Below are 15,714 nucleotides of genomic sequence, written 5' to 3' on the forward strand. Positions count from 1 at the left end.
TGCCAAGCCTAATGCTCTATGAATGCTGCTTGGTGACTTCCCAGGAAAGCACTCTGATACATGTTACCCACTTGAGCATCACAACCAACCAGTGAGGCAGGCCAAGTGAGCACCGCTGATAAGGGAGGAAACTAAGGGACTCCCCATGTCACTGGATAGAGTGCCGCACTGGCACCCCAGCCTGGGGCTGCGGCCACTGCACCCTTTGCTGTGGGGGGTGCCAGCGCCCTACAGAAGCCCTCCCTGCTCCTGGGCTTCTGCAGCCCAAGGGAGCCCCAGCACCAGCCCCGCTGGACAGACGCACGAGGTACCGTCAGAGCTCCAGCTGCTGCGGCGGGCGCTCTGCTTGATGGGGATGGTGCTGGGCAGCTCGCACATGGTGAAGATGCTGCTTTGGCCAGGCACCTGTACCAGCTCGATGCACTTGCCATTGAGCTGAGAGGACAGGGCGCAGTTCATGGGCTTGTAGGCGAAGGCAGAGCAATACCCAGACAGGCAGGCTCGCTGGTAGAAGTCCAGCACTTTCTTTCTGCCAGGGAAGCAGGTGGAGGTGAGGTGAGCGGTCCCGCCTGTGAAGGGCAGGTGCCCCGGCAGAGTGACTGCTCTTGCTGCTGGCACATGCTTCCTCACCCACCTGTCAGATCCCGAGAGAGGGTAGATGTCAGCTCCGTCCCAGAAGTCTGTGCAGGCTTCTAAGACCACATCAGCGGTGCCATGGGACAGCATCTGCTCTGTGCCTGGGGGAACAGAGTTCAAACCCTGAGTGTCGCTACCTAGCCCCCAGCCCTCACTCTGACCTGACAGGCAACACACTGTCCTCCTGGAGAAGGGCGCTGAGGAGCCCCTGCCAGAGGAGGAGACTCCCTGGGACTCACGATCAACAAGGGTCTGCAATGCCACTGGGCTTGGAATGCAGACACCATATTCCCATCCTTTGGACAATCCCGGCCTCTGGAGTCAACACCATCCCAGCCCTGGTCCCCAAGTCCAGCCCCTGCCACAGTGGAGCACTTGGAATCAGTCTACTTTTCATCTGCCCAGGCCTCCCTAGCAATGGGTGGAGTTGGGTAGAGCCCCCCTGCCAAGCTCTGGAAGGTTTGGCCTGATGCTGGCCGAGGTAGCCAGGGCTCACTGGTGGTGGTGTCTTTAATGAAGAGGCTGATCATGTGGCTGAGGGGAGGCCGCCGCTTGGTGACACAGGAGAGCCGCCCCAGTGATGTCTCCTTCATTGTCTCAGCACTGGGGAGGCGGTACAGCGCCAGGTGGTTCTCCTGCTTGAAGAGCTCCTTGGCCCCAGGAGTGAAGCCTGAGGGGCAGGGAACAGGAACTTAGGGCCATGCCATGCCAGGTCCATTAAGTCCCATGAGGAGTCAGTACTGGACCTCTTCTAGGAGGCAGGTCCAGCCAGCCATCCCCTGCCACAGGGGCCCATACCAATGAGGCGGGCAAGCTCGCAGAGGCCCCAGGGCACATGCACGGGCAGCACAGCACTGTGGCTCTCTTGCAGGGCGATGTTGCACAGGTGGTCGGAGAATCGGCACAGGCGCTCGGTGACGCTGGCATTACACAGATTCAGCAGCACATTGAGGCCCAGGGGTTTGAGGGAGGTGAGGTGCAGCTGCCAGTTGGAGTCATCAAACTGGATGCAGGAGGGGTTCTGCTGGTCCTGGGACAGGCTCAGCATCTCCAGGTGGTAGTCACACACAAAGTCCTCTGCTTCGTAGGGGTCGCTCTCCATCCCGGGCTGGGTCTGGGGGAAACGTGGACAGGAGCCTCAGCCTGGGAGAGGGTGCGGGGGAAGCCAGCACTGGCTCCGCCCACCTCCCAAGGCTGGGGAGGGCTCCTGCCCCTGAAATGCGCTCTTCCCAAGAGAGAGCTCCTGCTCACTCTCTTCCACTCCCCTCCCTCCTGAAATCTGCTTCCTGTCCTTCTTGGGCTCCTGTCTGCTTCTAGGAAGTATTAATATATCTCATGACACTGGCAGGAGCCAAAAAGAGGGGTGGCCAGACCAAAGAGGACACAGTTGAGGGATCTTTTGTGGCCAGGGAACATCTCTAAGAGGGAACCCCGGGCTATGTGTGTTTGGAAGGTTCCAATAGGGACACCAGTGATTGCGACCACGAGAATGGAAGGGTGGGGGAGGCTCCGCCTACTTCACGGCAGAGACTTGGGGAGGGCCTTGGGGGCCACTGGCCTAGGCTGGAGGTGCTGGGATGGAGGGCAGAGACGCCTGCTCTTTCAGACCCTGTGGTGCCAGGCTGGCCAGGGAGGCCAGGACGGCCTGTGGCTGAGGGCGTGGCTGCCCCGTGCCACCTCCTCCTCTCACCTTGCTGGGCTCTTCTTCGCCACCCTCGGTGTCCCTGCTGAAGCTCACGTTGGAGCCAGATGGGTGTTTGCTGCGGCCGTGCGCTCTGTGGTGTGAGTAGGGCTCGGGGGGCTTGGGAGCCTCGCCAGGCCAGTCGCCACGCTCCTGCTCGCTGGAAAGGTGCAGAGCGTTGTTCAGGGAGCCAGCCAGGAGGGCGTCTCGCTCATGGGGCTGAAGAGAATGAGGAGCACAGGCTAGGACCAGTGGCTCCCATGGCCCGGGGAGGCAGAATACTTGTAGGTCCCCTGGCTGCCTTGTCTTCACCTCACCTGCCCAGAAGCAGATCCTAATGGTGCTGAACCCTCCTTCGCCCTCCTAAACCTCACCCTCCCTGGCCAGGCTCCAAGGCTAAATAGCCTGGCCCAGAGTCGGGCCCATGGGAGCCGGCCGTACCTCCTCCTCTACCTCAGGATGGCAGAAGGAGCGGGTGGATAGGCCATCGGTGAGGTCCTCATGGCTGCTGTGAGGGGGCTCCACCTTCCCGCTGAAGAACAGTACAGTCTCTGGGCTGGGATTTGGCCAAGACAGGATCCCCTGTTTGTCCACACAGCATAGGACCTGCATGGAAAGCGTTTGGGATAGGAAAGGAGCCTGGCATTGGCCCACCCTGCCCAGGGGCCACTCAAGCGGCAAGTGGGCAGCCCAGGCCCAGCCAGAGAGCAGGGCGGGCACAACAGGTGCCTCCTCCCCGCAAGGCCCACCCTCACCGTGACGGAGCCCAGGCTGTGCAGCAGGCTGGAACTGTGGCTCAGTGTTGGCGACGTCCCCCGGAGCACCCTCAGGAAGTGGCCCCAAATGCAGCGCAGCATTTCCTGGTGAGAGAGAGGAAGTCTGCAAGGCCATTTAGGGCTCAGCCTCATTTCCCTGGAGATGGCCTCTAGGGGGAAATCCAGGGGAGCACCACGAAGTTGGGGTGGAGAGGCACTTCTCTAGGGCAGGGCGTGCACACATTATGGGAACAGGCCCAGGTTATGTCCACATGTAACGGGTGGACATGGGGCTCCAAGAGCCCGATTGGAGGCTTTAAGGCCAAAAACAGGGGAGTCCCAGGGTTGTGGCTATAGGGACCTGCAAGAGAAGCCATCCCGGGTCAGCGTTGTACCTGAGAGGAGACAGCCTCCGTATAGCTGCTGAGAGTGTCCTCTGAGAACTTAGCCAGCTGCACGGAGAGAGGGTGAGGTCCTCAGTGAGGAAAAAGCCGCCTTCACACAGGTCTCTCCAAGCTGGCAGAGGTGGGGCCCACACCAGCGGGGCTCCCAACCCCTTTGGTAAAGGGCCCGGGCCGTCCTGACTCCCCACCTGGTGGAAGCCAGGGTAGACTTTCACCCACACCCAGGGCCTGGCCTAGGGGCCCTTCTGGAATGGAGAGGGCCCGAGGCCTGGAGAGCTGCCCAGGCTGACCAACACGCCGAGCCCAAAGTGGGGCTGGACTTCTGCCCCTGTCCTCTGGCACAGCCAACTCCCTCTTTTTGTTCCTGTCACTTCCCCCAGACGCCTTGGAAAAACCTACCAGGGAGCTGGGTGAGGCCTTGCTCATCTGGGCCAGGACACGGGCCTCTCCACAAGCGGTTGCCAGAACCCAGAGGACTGGAAAGAGCAGGGGGAGGATGGGCAGGACGCCATTCACCTGGGAAGGAGCGGACCACACAGACGGCTCCTGAGCTCTGGGCCTGGGGAGGAGGGAAGGGAAGGGCTGCCCTGGCCCCACGGCCATTCCCTGGGCAGGAAGGGCCAGCTCTCTCACGGGCAGGAATGGAAAGAAGGGAAAGAGGTGTTCTTTTTTTTTTTTTTGAGATAGAGTCTCGCTCTGTCGCCAGGCTGGAGTGCAGTGGTGTGATCTCGGCTCACCGCAACCTCCGCTTCTCGGGTTCAAGTGATTCTCCTACCTCAGCCACCCGAGTGGCTGGGACTACAGGCGCGCACTACCATGCCCAGCTAATTTTTATATTTTTAGTAGAGACGGGGTTTCACCATGTTGGCCAGGATGGTCTCGATCTCTTGACCTCATGATCTGCCCGTCTCGGCCTCCCAAAGTGCTGGGATCACAGGCGAGAGTCCCCATGCTTGGCTGGAAAGAGGGGTTCTTTTTTTTTTTTTGAGATGGAGTTTCACTCTGTCGCCCAGGCTGGAGTGCAGTGGCCGGATCTCAGCTCACTGCAAGCTCTGCCTCCCGGGTTTACGCCATTCTCCTGCCTCAGCCTCCCGAGTAGCTGGGACTGCAGGTGCCCGCCACCGCACCCAGCTAGTTTTTTTGTATTTTTTTTTTTTTTTTTTTTTTGAGACGGAGTCTCACTCTGTCGCCCAGGCTGGAGTGCAGTGGCGCGATCTCGGCTCACTGCAAGCTCCGCCTCCCGGGTTCACGCCATTCTCCTGCCTCAGCCTCTGAAGTAGCTGGGACTACAGGCGCCCACAACCGCGCCCGGCTAATTTTTTTGTATTTTTAGTAGAGACGGGGTTTCACCGTGGTCTCGATCTCCTGACCTTGTGATCCGCCCGCCTCGGCCTCCCAAAGTGCTGGGATTACAGGCGTGAGCCACCGCGCCCGGCCTTTTTGTATTTTTTAGTAGAGACGGGGTTTCACCGTGTTAGCCAGGATGGTCTCGATCTCCTGACCTTGTGATCCGCCCGTCTCAGCCTCCCAAAGTGCTGGGATTACAGGCTTGAGCCACCACGCCCGGCCAAGAAAGAGGTGTTCTTAAGCTGAAGTTTAAGGGGACCTCTGGGCTGCAGAGAGGGAGGGGACAGCCAGGATACTAGGAGAAGAGCCAGCCCTGCGGGTCGGAGGGAAGCATGACAGAGAGGACAGGGCGGTCCTTGCCTGGAGCTGCAGGAGGGTGTACTGCCAGGAAGTGACCCCCGGGGCACTGAAGATGAAGCGCAGGGCATTGGTGATGAGGAAGCCGGCCTGTTGGGAACAGCAGAGGCACAGCCTTGACCCCGCCCCTCTAGAGTGTCATAGGCACTGCCATTTTCCTTCCTTTGCTACTCCACAGGCTGGCTCGCTCAGCGACCCTCTGCATTCACTCCCGCTCACGTGAGTGGCCCTGAGACTCCCCCCACCAAGTCCAGCCCTCTCCTCTGCCCGTGCAGCCCCCTGCTGCACGCACCAGGACCACAGGCACAGCATAGTGTAGCATCACCGACTGCACTGTGAACCGCTCATTGTCCAGGGCGGTGACTGGTCGGGACAGGGCCATGTCCAGGCACCACCTGCAGAAAGAAGTGACTGTCAATCTCACTTGGCAAAGAGGCCAGAAACCTACAACTTGGGAGGATTCTGGGCTTCTCTGCCAGATACCGCTTCTTCAAGCACCGTGAGTCCTGCAGTTCCATGCTCTGCCCTGGCCCTAGCCCATGTTCACCTCCAGAGCTGTTCCCTCAGTGTAGAGATTGGGAGAGGGCACCACCCAGTCTAAGAATTCTCACAAGATGCTGAAGACAGGAGCCTAAGGAGATGCCTGCCCTCAAAAGAACCTCGAGATGAATGGGACCCCTTCCTTGTCAGTCTCATCCCCCTCTTCACAGAAGGCACCAGGGACAGCAGGAGGCGGGGCGGCACCCCTACCTGACGTTGTCAATCACAGGGGTCTCAAGGACACGGAAAAGCCGGTGCTGCTGGGGGCTCTGTGGCCCTCTCTCCACTTCTCCCCCGGGCGAGGGTGGAGGGGAGAAGGGGGGGAAGAGGTCTCCTGGCTCCAGGACAATGTGCTCATCATCCTGCAGGCAGCAAGTGGGAGAGTGGGGGCAACGAGAGGGTCCTATCAGGGGTCACTCTTCCTGGACAATTCAGCTAACTACAGACATTCCCTGGGGTTAGGCGCCATCAGCCCAGAGTCTACTGGGGCAGGGCCTGTGGGACTAGACTCTTAGCGAGAATAAAGAACAGCATAGGGGGCCGGACATGGTGACTCACACCTGTAATCCCAGCACTTTGGGAGGCTGAGGCAGGTGGATCACTTGAGGTCAGGAATTCGAGACCAGCCTGGCCAACATGACGAAACCCTGTCTCTACCAAAAACTACAAAAATTAGCCAGGTGAGGTGTGGTGGCACATGCCTGTAATCCCAGCTACTAGGGAGGCTGAGGTGGGAGAATCACTTGAACCCAGGAGGCAGAGGCTTCAGTGAGCTAAGATCGTGCCACTGTACTCCAGCCTGGGCGACAGGGTGAGACCCTATCTCAAAAAAAAACAAAAACAAAACAAAACAGCAGGGTGGAGGAAGATGTTCCAGAGCCTGTGCCAAAAACCAAGTGAGCTGGCCAGGAAGCTTCAGGATGAAGTCTGAGGACCCTCCCATTATTGCCTGTGGATGCTCCCACCGCATTTCCAGGGGAGAAGGAAAGCCTCAAGTTACCTTGATCCCCCTCAGAGAAGCAAACGATTCCTGGCCAGGCCTCAAAGCTATGATGTCTCCTTCAACCAGCAGGCTGACTGGCAGGTTGACCAGGTGTCCATCTCTGTAGGCCCAGTGCAGGGACCAGGATGGTGCAAAGGGCATGTGGAGGTCTGGATACATGGCACTGGGCCACTGGATCTCCCTGCCATCCCTGAGGGCATCTGAGGGGAATGGAAAGAGGGAAACCACCCTCTCGGCCATGGCCCTGCACCCCGGTCAGGTACAGCAGCACTGTCTGCCCACTTCCTCTCCCAGGAGGTCCATGGCAAACCCTCCACTCGTTCCAACACTTCCCTGCTTTCAAGGACGCCTCCCTTGTGAAGCCCTACCTGGCCACTCCAGCCCCAGAGCCTCTACCTCCTCTCAACACCTGGAGCTGTCATTCTTTGTACCCCCCTCCCATTCAGATATACTTCACAAACACTGCGGAGGGTCTGTGAGGGGTGCAGGGTGGAGACAACAACATGGCTCCTCAACGAGCCTCAACCCAGTGGGGCAGATGAGACATATGGACAGGGAACTCCAAACAAGGCAAACACGGCTAAGCATTAACAAAGATCCCTGTGCTGCAGGAGTCCAGAAGAGGGAGCAAATCGATTTGCTGGGGCGATCAGAGATGGCTTCCTGGAAGAGGAATTACTGGGGATGGGCCTGGAAGAATGGGTGAGATTTTGTCAGCTGGAGATGAGTGAGGGAGAAGCTCCCCAGCAGAGAACAGTGGAGAGAGGCACAGGGGCAGAGGCTGATACACAGCGGGCCTAGGACTGGTGAGTAGTTTTAATGTAAGAATGAGGAGGAAGAGAAGAGGCTGGAGAGGAAGGTGGGCCTGTGTTGGAAGCTCTGGGAGGCCACATGTGCCTCTGGGATGGCTTCCATAAGCAAGAGGGAGCCACTGATGCTCCTGGGCAGGAGACTAAGCTCTGGAAAGCAGAGCCCGTCTTTTGCCATCAGCATTGCACTCCCAGTGCCTGGCACATGGTTGCAATTAACCATCTCAGAATGAAAGGACAAACTCTCACTTGGCAACTAAATGTCCACTACCCAGTTCTGTTGGAGAAAGTCTCATGAGCGGGTGCTGCTTCTCCCACAGCACCTGCCCTGGACATGCCCCTGGACAGCAGGAGCCACCGTCCCTCAAAAGAGCCTCAACAACCCTCAATCCACAGCCAAGCTGCATAAACATCGCCTGAATGAAAGGCCAAGCAGAAATCCAAGCAACTCCCTTCCCTTTTGGAACTGGGCTGCTCCATCTCAGGCTCCCAGCCCCCTACCCCACCACAATTCCTGCAGGTATCTCTGCCCACCTCCCCATGTCTCCCGGCACAGTACACCAGACAAGATGGACTTGAACGAGAAAACTTCAACCATCCTCCTGCCACATGAGAGGTCTTCCCTGTTAGTTTCCCAACACGAGCCAGCCCGCAGGCCCACCTGCCACCGTTGGCCTTCCTGCCCGCCCAGCCTCTGCCTGGGCACCCACCACCATCCCACAGCTCTCACTGCCCTGCTCAAAAGAGAGTGGGCATCCTTCTAACTCCCCAGATGACAACAGCCCCTGCAAGGCCACAGGCGACCCGTCTGTGCTGGGGTGCATGAGGGGAGCCCTCAGGGCTTTGATATGTCCGGTCATCTTTTCCCATCAATATTCCTGCCCTTGACCTCACCTTGGATTTGGTCAATGATCCCTCGCAGCCTCCGCTCTACCTCCCGACGCTTCAGCCGGTCTTGCCGCCCGATGAGCACAAGGTTGAGAAGCAGCAACAGGAACAAGGCCGAGGCGTTCACCAGCCCTACCCCACGGCTGGCGGGAGGAAAGAGAGGGGCACCCACAGGGAGTGAGGGCTTGCCCACCCAGCAGCCCCTGGGTCACAGCTCCCTCCCACCCCAGTTCCTTGTGGAAAGTGTCCCGTTCTGGTGCCCTGACACCAGCTAGGCCTCTGACCCCAGTCAAGGGACTGAGGAGGTTCCCTTACATACCAGGAGCAGCTTGGGGGTGACAGCCCCCCTCGGAGCCCTGGCCGTCCCAGGTGCTGCAGCAGGACGGACAGGACAGCTGGAAAGGTTGGGGAGCAGCCTCTGGGTGCATACCTCCCAGCCGGCTGGCCCCCACAGCAGCCCAGCAGCAGCAGCACAGCCAGTAGCATGAGTGAGGCCCCCGGCCAGTGGAAGCAGGAGCAGCGGTTACTGTGGTGGAGGAAGCTACTTCTCCACACCTCCTGGGAAGGGACAGGGAGGGGACAATGTCCCATTCCAATCTGGCCGCCTCCCCCAGCACCCTCCCCAGCCCCCATGGCCACCTTGATCCCCTCCCTTTGACCTTGGCCGGCCTCCATCCTATTGGGCTCCTGCAGCAAGCAGGCTCAGGAGCCATTCTGAGGGGAACCCCGGCTTCTTTCTAACATTTCATGAGGCCTCAGTTGGGTCACACCATCCAGGGAGACGGTGCATCAGAGTCCTGAGAAGGGGCCTCCCACTTCCCTGCCATCTCAGCCAGGCTCTGGTGGTCCCGAGAAAAAGCTTCACCTTCCAGGTCAGACACTTCTTCCGCTCCCTGAGATGTCCTTCCAGCACTGCCTCCAGCTGCTCCTTCAGGACGCTGAGGGCCTTCCGCGTGGACAGGCCCAGGGCCGAGGGAGGCTCGCCCTACAGGCAAGCAGGAGGCGTTGGGCATCACTGCCAGGCTGAGGCTGTGCAAGGCACGCGGGCCCCAACCCTCCCCTTCCCTGGCCCTTCATCCTTCCCCTCCTCTGGGATCCTCACATCTCTTCCCCTACCAGCTCTGGCCCCTCAAGGTGTGACCATGTCCATCTCCACTAAATTACAAACTGTTCAAGTGCACAGCCTCCTACCCTACTCTTTACAGCTAAGTTAAAAAACAAAACAACTTTTTCTTTTATTGCATGTTCCCCAACTCACTTTCCCCACTGCCACCAGTGAGCTCCCTGCCCACCCAGCTTGTGCTCACCACTGATCTCCCAATTTATTGCAAGGGGGCCAACCTTTGATTGTATGGACAATTTTATTTTTTTTTAGATGGAGTCTTGCTTAGTCTCCTAGGCTGGAGTGCAGTGGCGTGATCTTGGATCACTACAACCTCTGCCTCCTGGGTTCCAGTGATTCTCCCGCCTCAGCCTCCCAAGTAGCTGGGATTACAGGCACACACCACCATGCCTGGCTAATTTTCTGTATTTTTAGCGGAGACGAGGTTTCGTCATGTTGGCCTTGAACTCCTGACCTCAAGTGATCTGCCTGCCTTGGCCTCCCAAAGTGCTGGGATTACTGGCGTAAACCACCACACCTGGCCTAAAATAGATCTGTTTTTAAATGGAGAGAGGGAAACTAACATAGAGATGCTATCTTTTGGCCCAGCGTGGTGGCTCACGCCAGTAATCCCAGCACTTTGGGAGGAGGATCACTTGGGCCCAGGAGGTCAAGGTTGTAGTGAGCTGTGATTGTGCCACTGCACTTCAGCCTAAATGACAAAATGAGACCCTGTCTCAAACAACAACAACAAAAAGAGATGCTAGCATTTCATTGTTCCTAGGAAAGACATGAAGGAAAAACCTTCAAACTCTGTGAGGGACGGAGGGAAGGAAGAAGGGGGCAGGGGAGGAAAAAAACCCACCATCTTCTGTAACTACCATTTCATGAAAGAGAGGATATTGTAACACTAAAATATTAGAAAAAAAGGCAGCTATTCCCAGGGCAGGACTGTGCAGAGGCACACTCCCATCTCACCAAGGATGAGTGGGACACGGTGTGGATGGGGTAGACCCCGACGATGCAGGGACCAACCACGTCATCTTAGGCGACCTTGTGGCCCAGCCTCTCCCTGTCAGGACTCCCCCATTCCTGGCTTCTCTCCTGTTTTCTCCTTTGACTGTTCTTCCCCATCCGTCTACCCCACAGGCCACCTAGGACACATTACCACCCTCTGTAGGTTTCCAGAGCAACCTCATCCACAGTCATGGATCACCTGCCACCAACAAGCCTACAACTCCTATTTTACTTCAAGTCTGACCACTACCCTGAATGTGGATCCGTCTGCTGAATGGGCCTATAGCTGCTTCACAGGGACCTAGGAGTCAATATGTCCAAAAACCCGAACTTGGGCCGAACATGGTGGCTCACACCTGTAATCCCAGCACTTTGGGAGGCTGAGACAGGTAGATCACTTGAGGTCAGGCGTTTGAGACCAGCCTGGCCAGTCCAACATGGTGAAACCCCATCTCTACTAAAAACACAAAAATTAGCTAGGCATGGTGGCGCATGCCTGTAATCCAAGCTGCTTGGGTGGCTGAGGCATGAGAATCACTTGAACCCGGGAGGCAGAGGTTGCAGTGAGCCAAGATCATGCCACTGCACTCCAGCCTGGGTGACAGGGCCAGATTCTGTCTCAAAAAGAAAAAAAAAAAGAAGCCGAGCGTGGTGGCTCACGCCTATAATCCCAGCATTTTGGGAGGCCAAGGTGGACGGATCACCTGAGGTCAGGAGTTCGAGACCAGCCTGACCAACATGGAGAAACCCTATCTCTACTAAAAATACAAAAAATTAGCTGGGTGTGGTGGTACATGCCTGTTATCCCAGCTACTCGGGAGGCTGAGGCAGGAGAATCACTTAAACCCGGGAGGTGGCGGTTGCGGTGAGCCGAGGTCGCACCATTGCACTGCAGCCTAGGCAACAAGAGTGAAACTCCATCTCAAAAAAAAAAAAAAAAAAAAAACTTGAACTTGCCACCTGGCTCTACTGCCAGAGTCACCTTTCCTCCCATAGTGACCGTCTCACCCATTCACGTCTAGAACATTCCAAACCCTGGCCTTATGCTTGCCCAAACTCTACCCCACGCTCTCTAACTTTTCCAAACCCACTGGAACACCTTGGCCAGTGCAGGGCATGCCTGGTTGGTCAAAGACCTATTTACCCTTAAAATCAAGTCCGATTCTTTTTTTTTTTTTTTTTTTTTTTTTTTTTTGAGACGGAGTCTCGCTCTGTCGCCCAGGCTGGAGTGCAGTGGCGCGATCTCGGCTCACTGCAAGCTCCGCCTCCCGGGTTCACGCCATTCTCCTGCCTCAGCCTCCCGAGTAGCTGGGACTACAGGCGCCCACAACCGCGCCCGGCTAATTTTTTGTATTTTTAGTAGAGACGGGGTTTCACCGTGGTCTCGATCTCCTGACCTTGTGATCCGCCCGCCTCGGCCTCCCAAAGTGCTGGGATTACAGGCGTGAGCCACCGCGCCCGGCTCAAGTCCGATTCTTGCGTGTGCTCCTGGAGGCCCTTCAGACGTGCCAGCCTCTCTGGCCTCCTTTCCTGCTCCTTCTGGCACGAGCCGAGCCCCTCCAGCTCATGTTCATATACTTGATGTGTTTCTCAGCCAGAAACACGTGCCCCACCCCAAACAACTCTTGCTTCTCCTTCAAGACTCAGTTCAAACATCACCTCCTCTGGGACATTTTCCCAAAACCCGGGGCTGCACTTCAGTGGAGGTTTACATGTCAATGGTGTCCTGGGCAACCTGGCCTGCAGCCTGCACCTTACACAACTGTAATCACAGATTGACATGCCTGCTCTCCCGCCAGACTGCAAATTCCTTAAAAACAGGCTCTGAATTCTTCCATTTCCACACACCCTCACCATCCAACTGCTAAGACAGTGCATGGCACACACAAGCTCAATGAATACTTGCTGAATGAATGAATGAATGCAATGATCCCAATGAAACAGCAACAGGAACAACCCGAGGCATTCCGCAGCTTAGTCAAGGCTTCACCTTAATCGGGACTGTCAGCCCAAAATCTGTAGCTGAGACACCACAGCTTTTAAAAATGTGGATGTCTAGGCCCCACTCCGGACCTACCAAACCAAAATTTCTGGGGATAAAGAGAATCCCATTATATATATACACACACACACACACACGTATACACACACATATACACATATATACACATATATACACACACACACATATACACATATATATATACACACACACACATATATATATGTATATTTTTTTTTTAATTGAGACAGGGTCTTGCTCTGCTGCCCAGGCTGGATGCAGTGGCATGGACATGCATCCATCCTCTCAGGCTCTAGCAATCTTCCTGCCTCAGCCTACAGAGTGGCTGGGACTACACCCAGCTAATTTTCTTTGCTTTTTTTTTTTTTTTTCTTTTTTGAGACGGAGTCTCACTCTGTCACCCAGGCTGGAGTGCAATGGCATAATCTCGGCTCACTGCAACCTCTACCACCTGGGTTCAAGAAATTCTCCTGCCTTAGCCTCCCGAGTAGCTGGGACTAAAGGCACACGCCACCACGCCCAGCTAATTTTTTTTTGTATTTTAGTAGAAACGGAGTTTCACCATGTTGCCCGGGCTGGTCTCAAACTCCTGAGCTCAGGCAATCTGCCTGCCTCAGCCTCCCAAACTGCTAGGATTACAGGTGTGAGCCACTGCGCCTGGCCCTTTGCATTTTTTTTTGTAGAGATGGGGCCTCGATATGTTGCCCAGGCTGGTCTTGAACTGCTGACCTCAAGCAATCCTCCCTCCTCAGCCTGCTAAAGTGCTCTGATTATAGGCGTGAGCCACCACACCCCAGCTCTGAGGCCTTGGGACAAAGAAGAGCCCCATGGAAGGCAGCACCTGAAGGAGAAGTGAGTCTTTCCAGGGCCACCTGAGAAGCATCCATGTGAGCTTCCATCCGGAAAACCTCCTGAGCAAGCAGAGCGAATCCCTAGACCTCAGGCACCAGGAAAGGGATTTTGGGCAGCCACGGAGGAGGCTCGGCCACAGGCTGTGGGGCTGGGGACCCCTGGCTGCCTCGTCTCACTGCCCTCCCTGCCCCCTATGCTGCGGCCCACAGTTCTGTCTCCCAGAGTCCTTCCCTGGCTGTGCCCTCTAGCCTTCTGGACTTACTCCTTCCTGCCTATCTCCACACACACCCCCTCCTCCGCAACTTAGCCTCAGCCCTGGCAGGGCGCACATCCCATAACTAAGAGTGGCTGCTGGGCGCGGGGGTGCTGTCCCCCTGCCACAGGATGCAACCAAGTGGAGCCCCCAGTGCTGGCCTGAGGGACAGGGCCTGGCTTCCAAAGTGGGCCTGGCCCCAGGATTCCCCAGCTCCCTTGCCTAAATATCCCCTAATCCTGCTCTCCACAGTGGCTTTGGGGGATTAGAAAGATAAGAGCTGCCTCTTCCCAGAGGGGATAAACTGGTTATTTCAGCTCAGAAAGAAATGGCCTTCCGGGCGGGGGCCTCACACCCCCACATGGGTAAATACTATGCTCCAACGCACCCACCCGCCTTTGGCAAGGATCCTGAGGCCTCCCAAAGAGGCCATGGGCCAGGGCAAATGAATGCCTGTACCTGTCCTACTGCCTCCCGGAGCTCCTGACATGGAGGGAAGGAAAGCTTAAGGGAGGGTTGTAAGGGAGGAAGAGAAACAGGAAGAGGAGACGATAGGCCTTCTCCTGTCTGTGGGCATGGATGTCTGTTCCTTCCACCCCAGGGAAGACGAGGATCTAGGAGACAGACGCTGTACACTGAGACCCCAGGCCTCCAGTGCCTTCCCCGCAGGCTCAGCCTTCTGAGCTTCCTCACCACAGAGATGGATGTGAGTGTTCCCAGGACGGAATGACCCATGCCTGGGCCTGGCCTCCAGACATGATCAAGTGAGAAACTTACTGGAGGCAGGAAGAGCTGGCCTGCAGAGGGGGAAGGCTGTCCACCCAAGACATGGAGACTGGGAGGGAGAAAGAGAGGAAGGACCAGGCAACTGTACACGGCTAGGAAGATGCTCGGCCTGGAATGAGGACCACACTCAGGAAGGTGATAATTTCCAGCAAGGCAGAGAAAAGGCTAAGAGGAGTAGTCAGAGAGCCAGGGAGGTGTCCCTCCTCTGGTCAGGCCTGAAGATCTTGGACATTCATCGATTCCCGTGGGCCACATGGTAGCTGTCCTGACACCCGCTGCCTCATTCCAAGCAGCCAGGACCTCCTCACCCAGCCTGGCCATCATCTGCTCTCTTGCTGTCTCTACCCCAGGTACCTTGAAGCTGTGCTCTGCTCCCCTCCAGGTGTGGGAGGTATGGGCCAGAGGGTGGCAGATGCTCCCGGGCAGGGCACCTGCAGAGCTGTCTGTGTGCATCTGCCCCCGCATGTTATGTCTGGCCAGGGACACCAGCTCCAGACTGGTGATTAAAGACAGCACAGTAGAGGAAAAATAAGCCATTCTGTAATTACATGCCGCCCAAAGGAAGCGCTTGCCCGCACAGGCCAGCCCTGCGGTGGGGACCCAGCATTCTGGGCCAGTCTGCTCTTTGCGGCCTTCAACTGAGCTTATCCAACTGCCCAGACGTTCACCTTCCTCTCCAGCAGGGGGTCTGAGTTAAGGGTCAAGTCACTGCTCTCTCTTGCTCGTTTTTTTTTTTTTTTTCCTTTGAGACAGGGTCTTGCTCTGTTGCCCAGGATGGATGGAGTACAATGGCACCATCTTGGCTCCCTGCAGCCCCCATCTTCTGGGCTCAAGCAATTCTCCCACCTCAGTTTCCAAGCAGCTGAGACCACAGATGTGTACCACCATGCCCAGCTAGGGGTTTTTTTAGTGTTTTTTTGAGACGGTCTCACTCCTGTCGCCCAGGTTGGAATGTAGTGGTGCCATCAGAGCTCACTGCAGCCTTGACTTCCCAGGCTCAGGTAATTCTCCCACCTCAGCCTTCCAAGTAGCTGGGACTATAGGTGATGCCAAGACACCCAGCTAATTGTTTGTATTTTTAGTAGAGATGGTGTTTCACCATGTTGCCCAGGCTGGTCCTGAGCTCCTGGGTTCAAGCAATCCTCCCGCCTCCCATAGTGCTGGGATTACAGGCGTGAACCACCATGCCTGGCCTGCTTTCTTACTCATTGTACCTCAGCTTTGACATGTGACATAAGAGCAGAAGACCTTCATACTTTTG

General features: G+C 56.6%; 2 protein-coding genes across 10 annotated transcripts in view; one reads left to right on the plus strand and one right to left on the minus strand.

Moving 5' to 3' along the window:
- TMEM94 (transmembrane protein 94) overlaps nt 1–15,714 on the minus strand; it is an 87,946-nt gene that overhangs the window by 5,873 nt on the left and 66,359 nt on the right. For 6 of the 9 annotated variants that reach the window (XM_050764159.1, XM_050764162.1, XM_050764166.1 and 3 more), the window contains 16 exons: nt 9,286–9,405; nt 8,851–8,978; nt 8,427–8,563; nt 6,721–6,923; nt 5,931–6,082; nt 5,473–5,575; nt 5,184–5,270; nt 3,876–3,992; nt 3,468–3,524; nt 3,073–3,177; nt 2,759–2,923; nt 2,327–2,536; nt 1,435–1,750; nt 1,133–1,306; nt 635–737; nt 312–529 (listed from right to left, as the gene is read on the minus strand). In XM_050764159.1, the coding sequence (XP_050620116.1) occupies nt 312–529; nt 635–737; nt 1,133–1,306; nt 1,435–1,750; nt 2,327–2,536; nt 2,759–2,923; nt 3,073–3,177; nt 3,468–3,524; nt 3,876–3,992; nt 5,184–5,270; nt 5,473–5,575; nt 5,931–6,082; nt 6,721–6,923; nt 8,427–8,563; nt 8,851–8,978; nt 9,286–9,405 (2,395 nt within the window). The remainder of the gene's footprint in view (nt 1–311; nt 530–634; nt 738–1,132; nt 1,307–1,434; nt 1,751–2,326; nt 2,537–2,758; nt 2,924–3,072; nt 3,178–3,467; nt 3,525–3,875; nt 3,993–5,183; nt 5,271–5,472; nt 5,576–5,930; nt 6,083–6,720; nt 6,924–8,426; nt 8,564–8,850; nt 8,979–9,285; nt 9,406–15,714) is intronic. The other 3 variants (XM_050764167.1, XM_050764160.1, XM_050764165.1) reach the window with 1 other exon arrangement.
- The window catches only part of GGA3 (golgi associated, gamma adaptin ear containing, ARF binding protein 3), a 271,030-nt gene that overhangs the window by 3,031 nt on the left and 252,285 nt on the right, over nt 1–15,714 (plus strand). The window lies entirely within an intron of this gene.

This window comes from Macaca thibetana, chromosome 16 (assembly GCF_024542745.1).
Source record: "Macaca thibetana thibetana isolate TM-01 chromosome 16, ASM2454274v1, whole genome shotgun sequence".
Taxonomy (NCBI): domain Eukaryota; kingdom Metazoa; phylum Chordata; class Mammalia; order Primates; family Cercopithecidae; genus Macaca; species Macaca thibetana.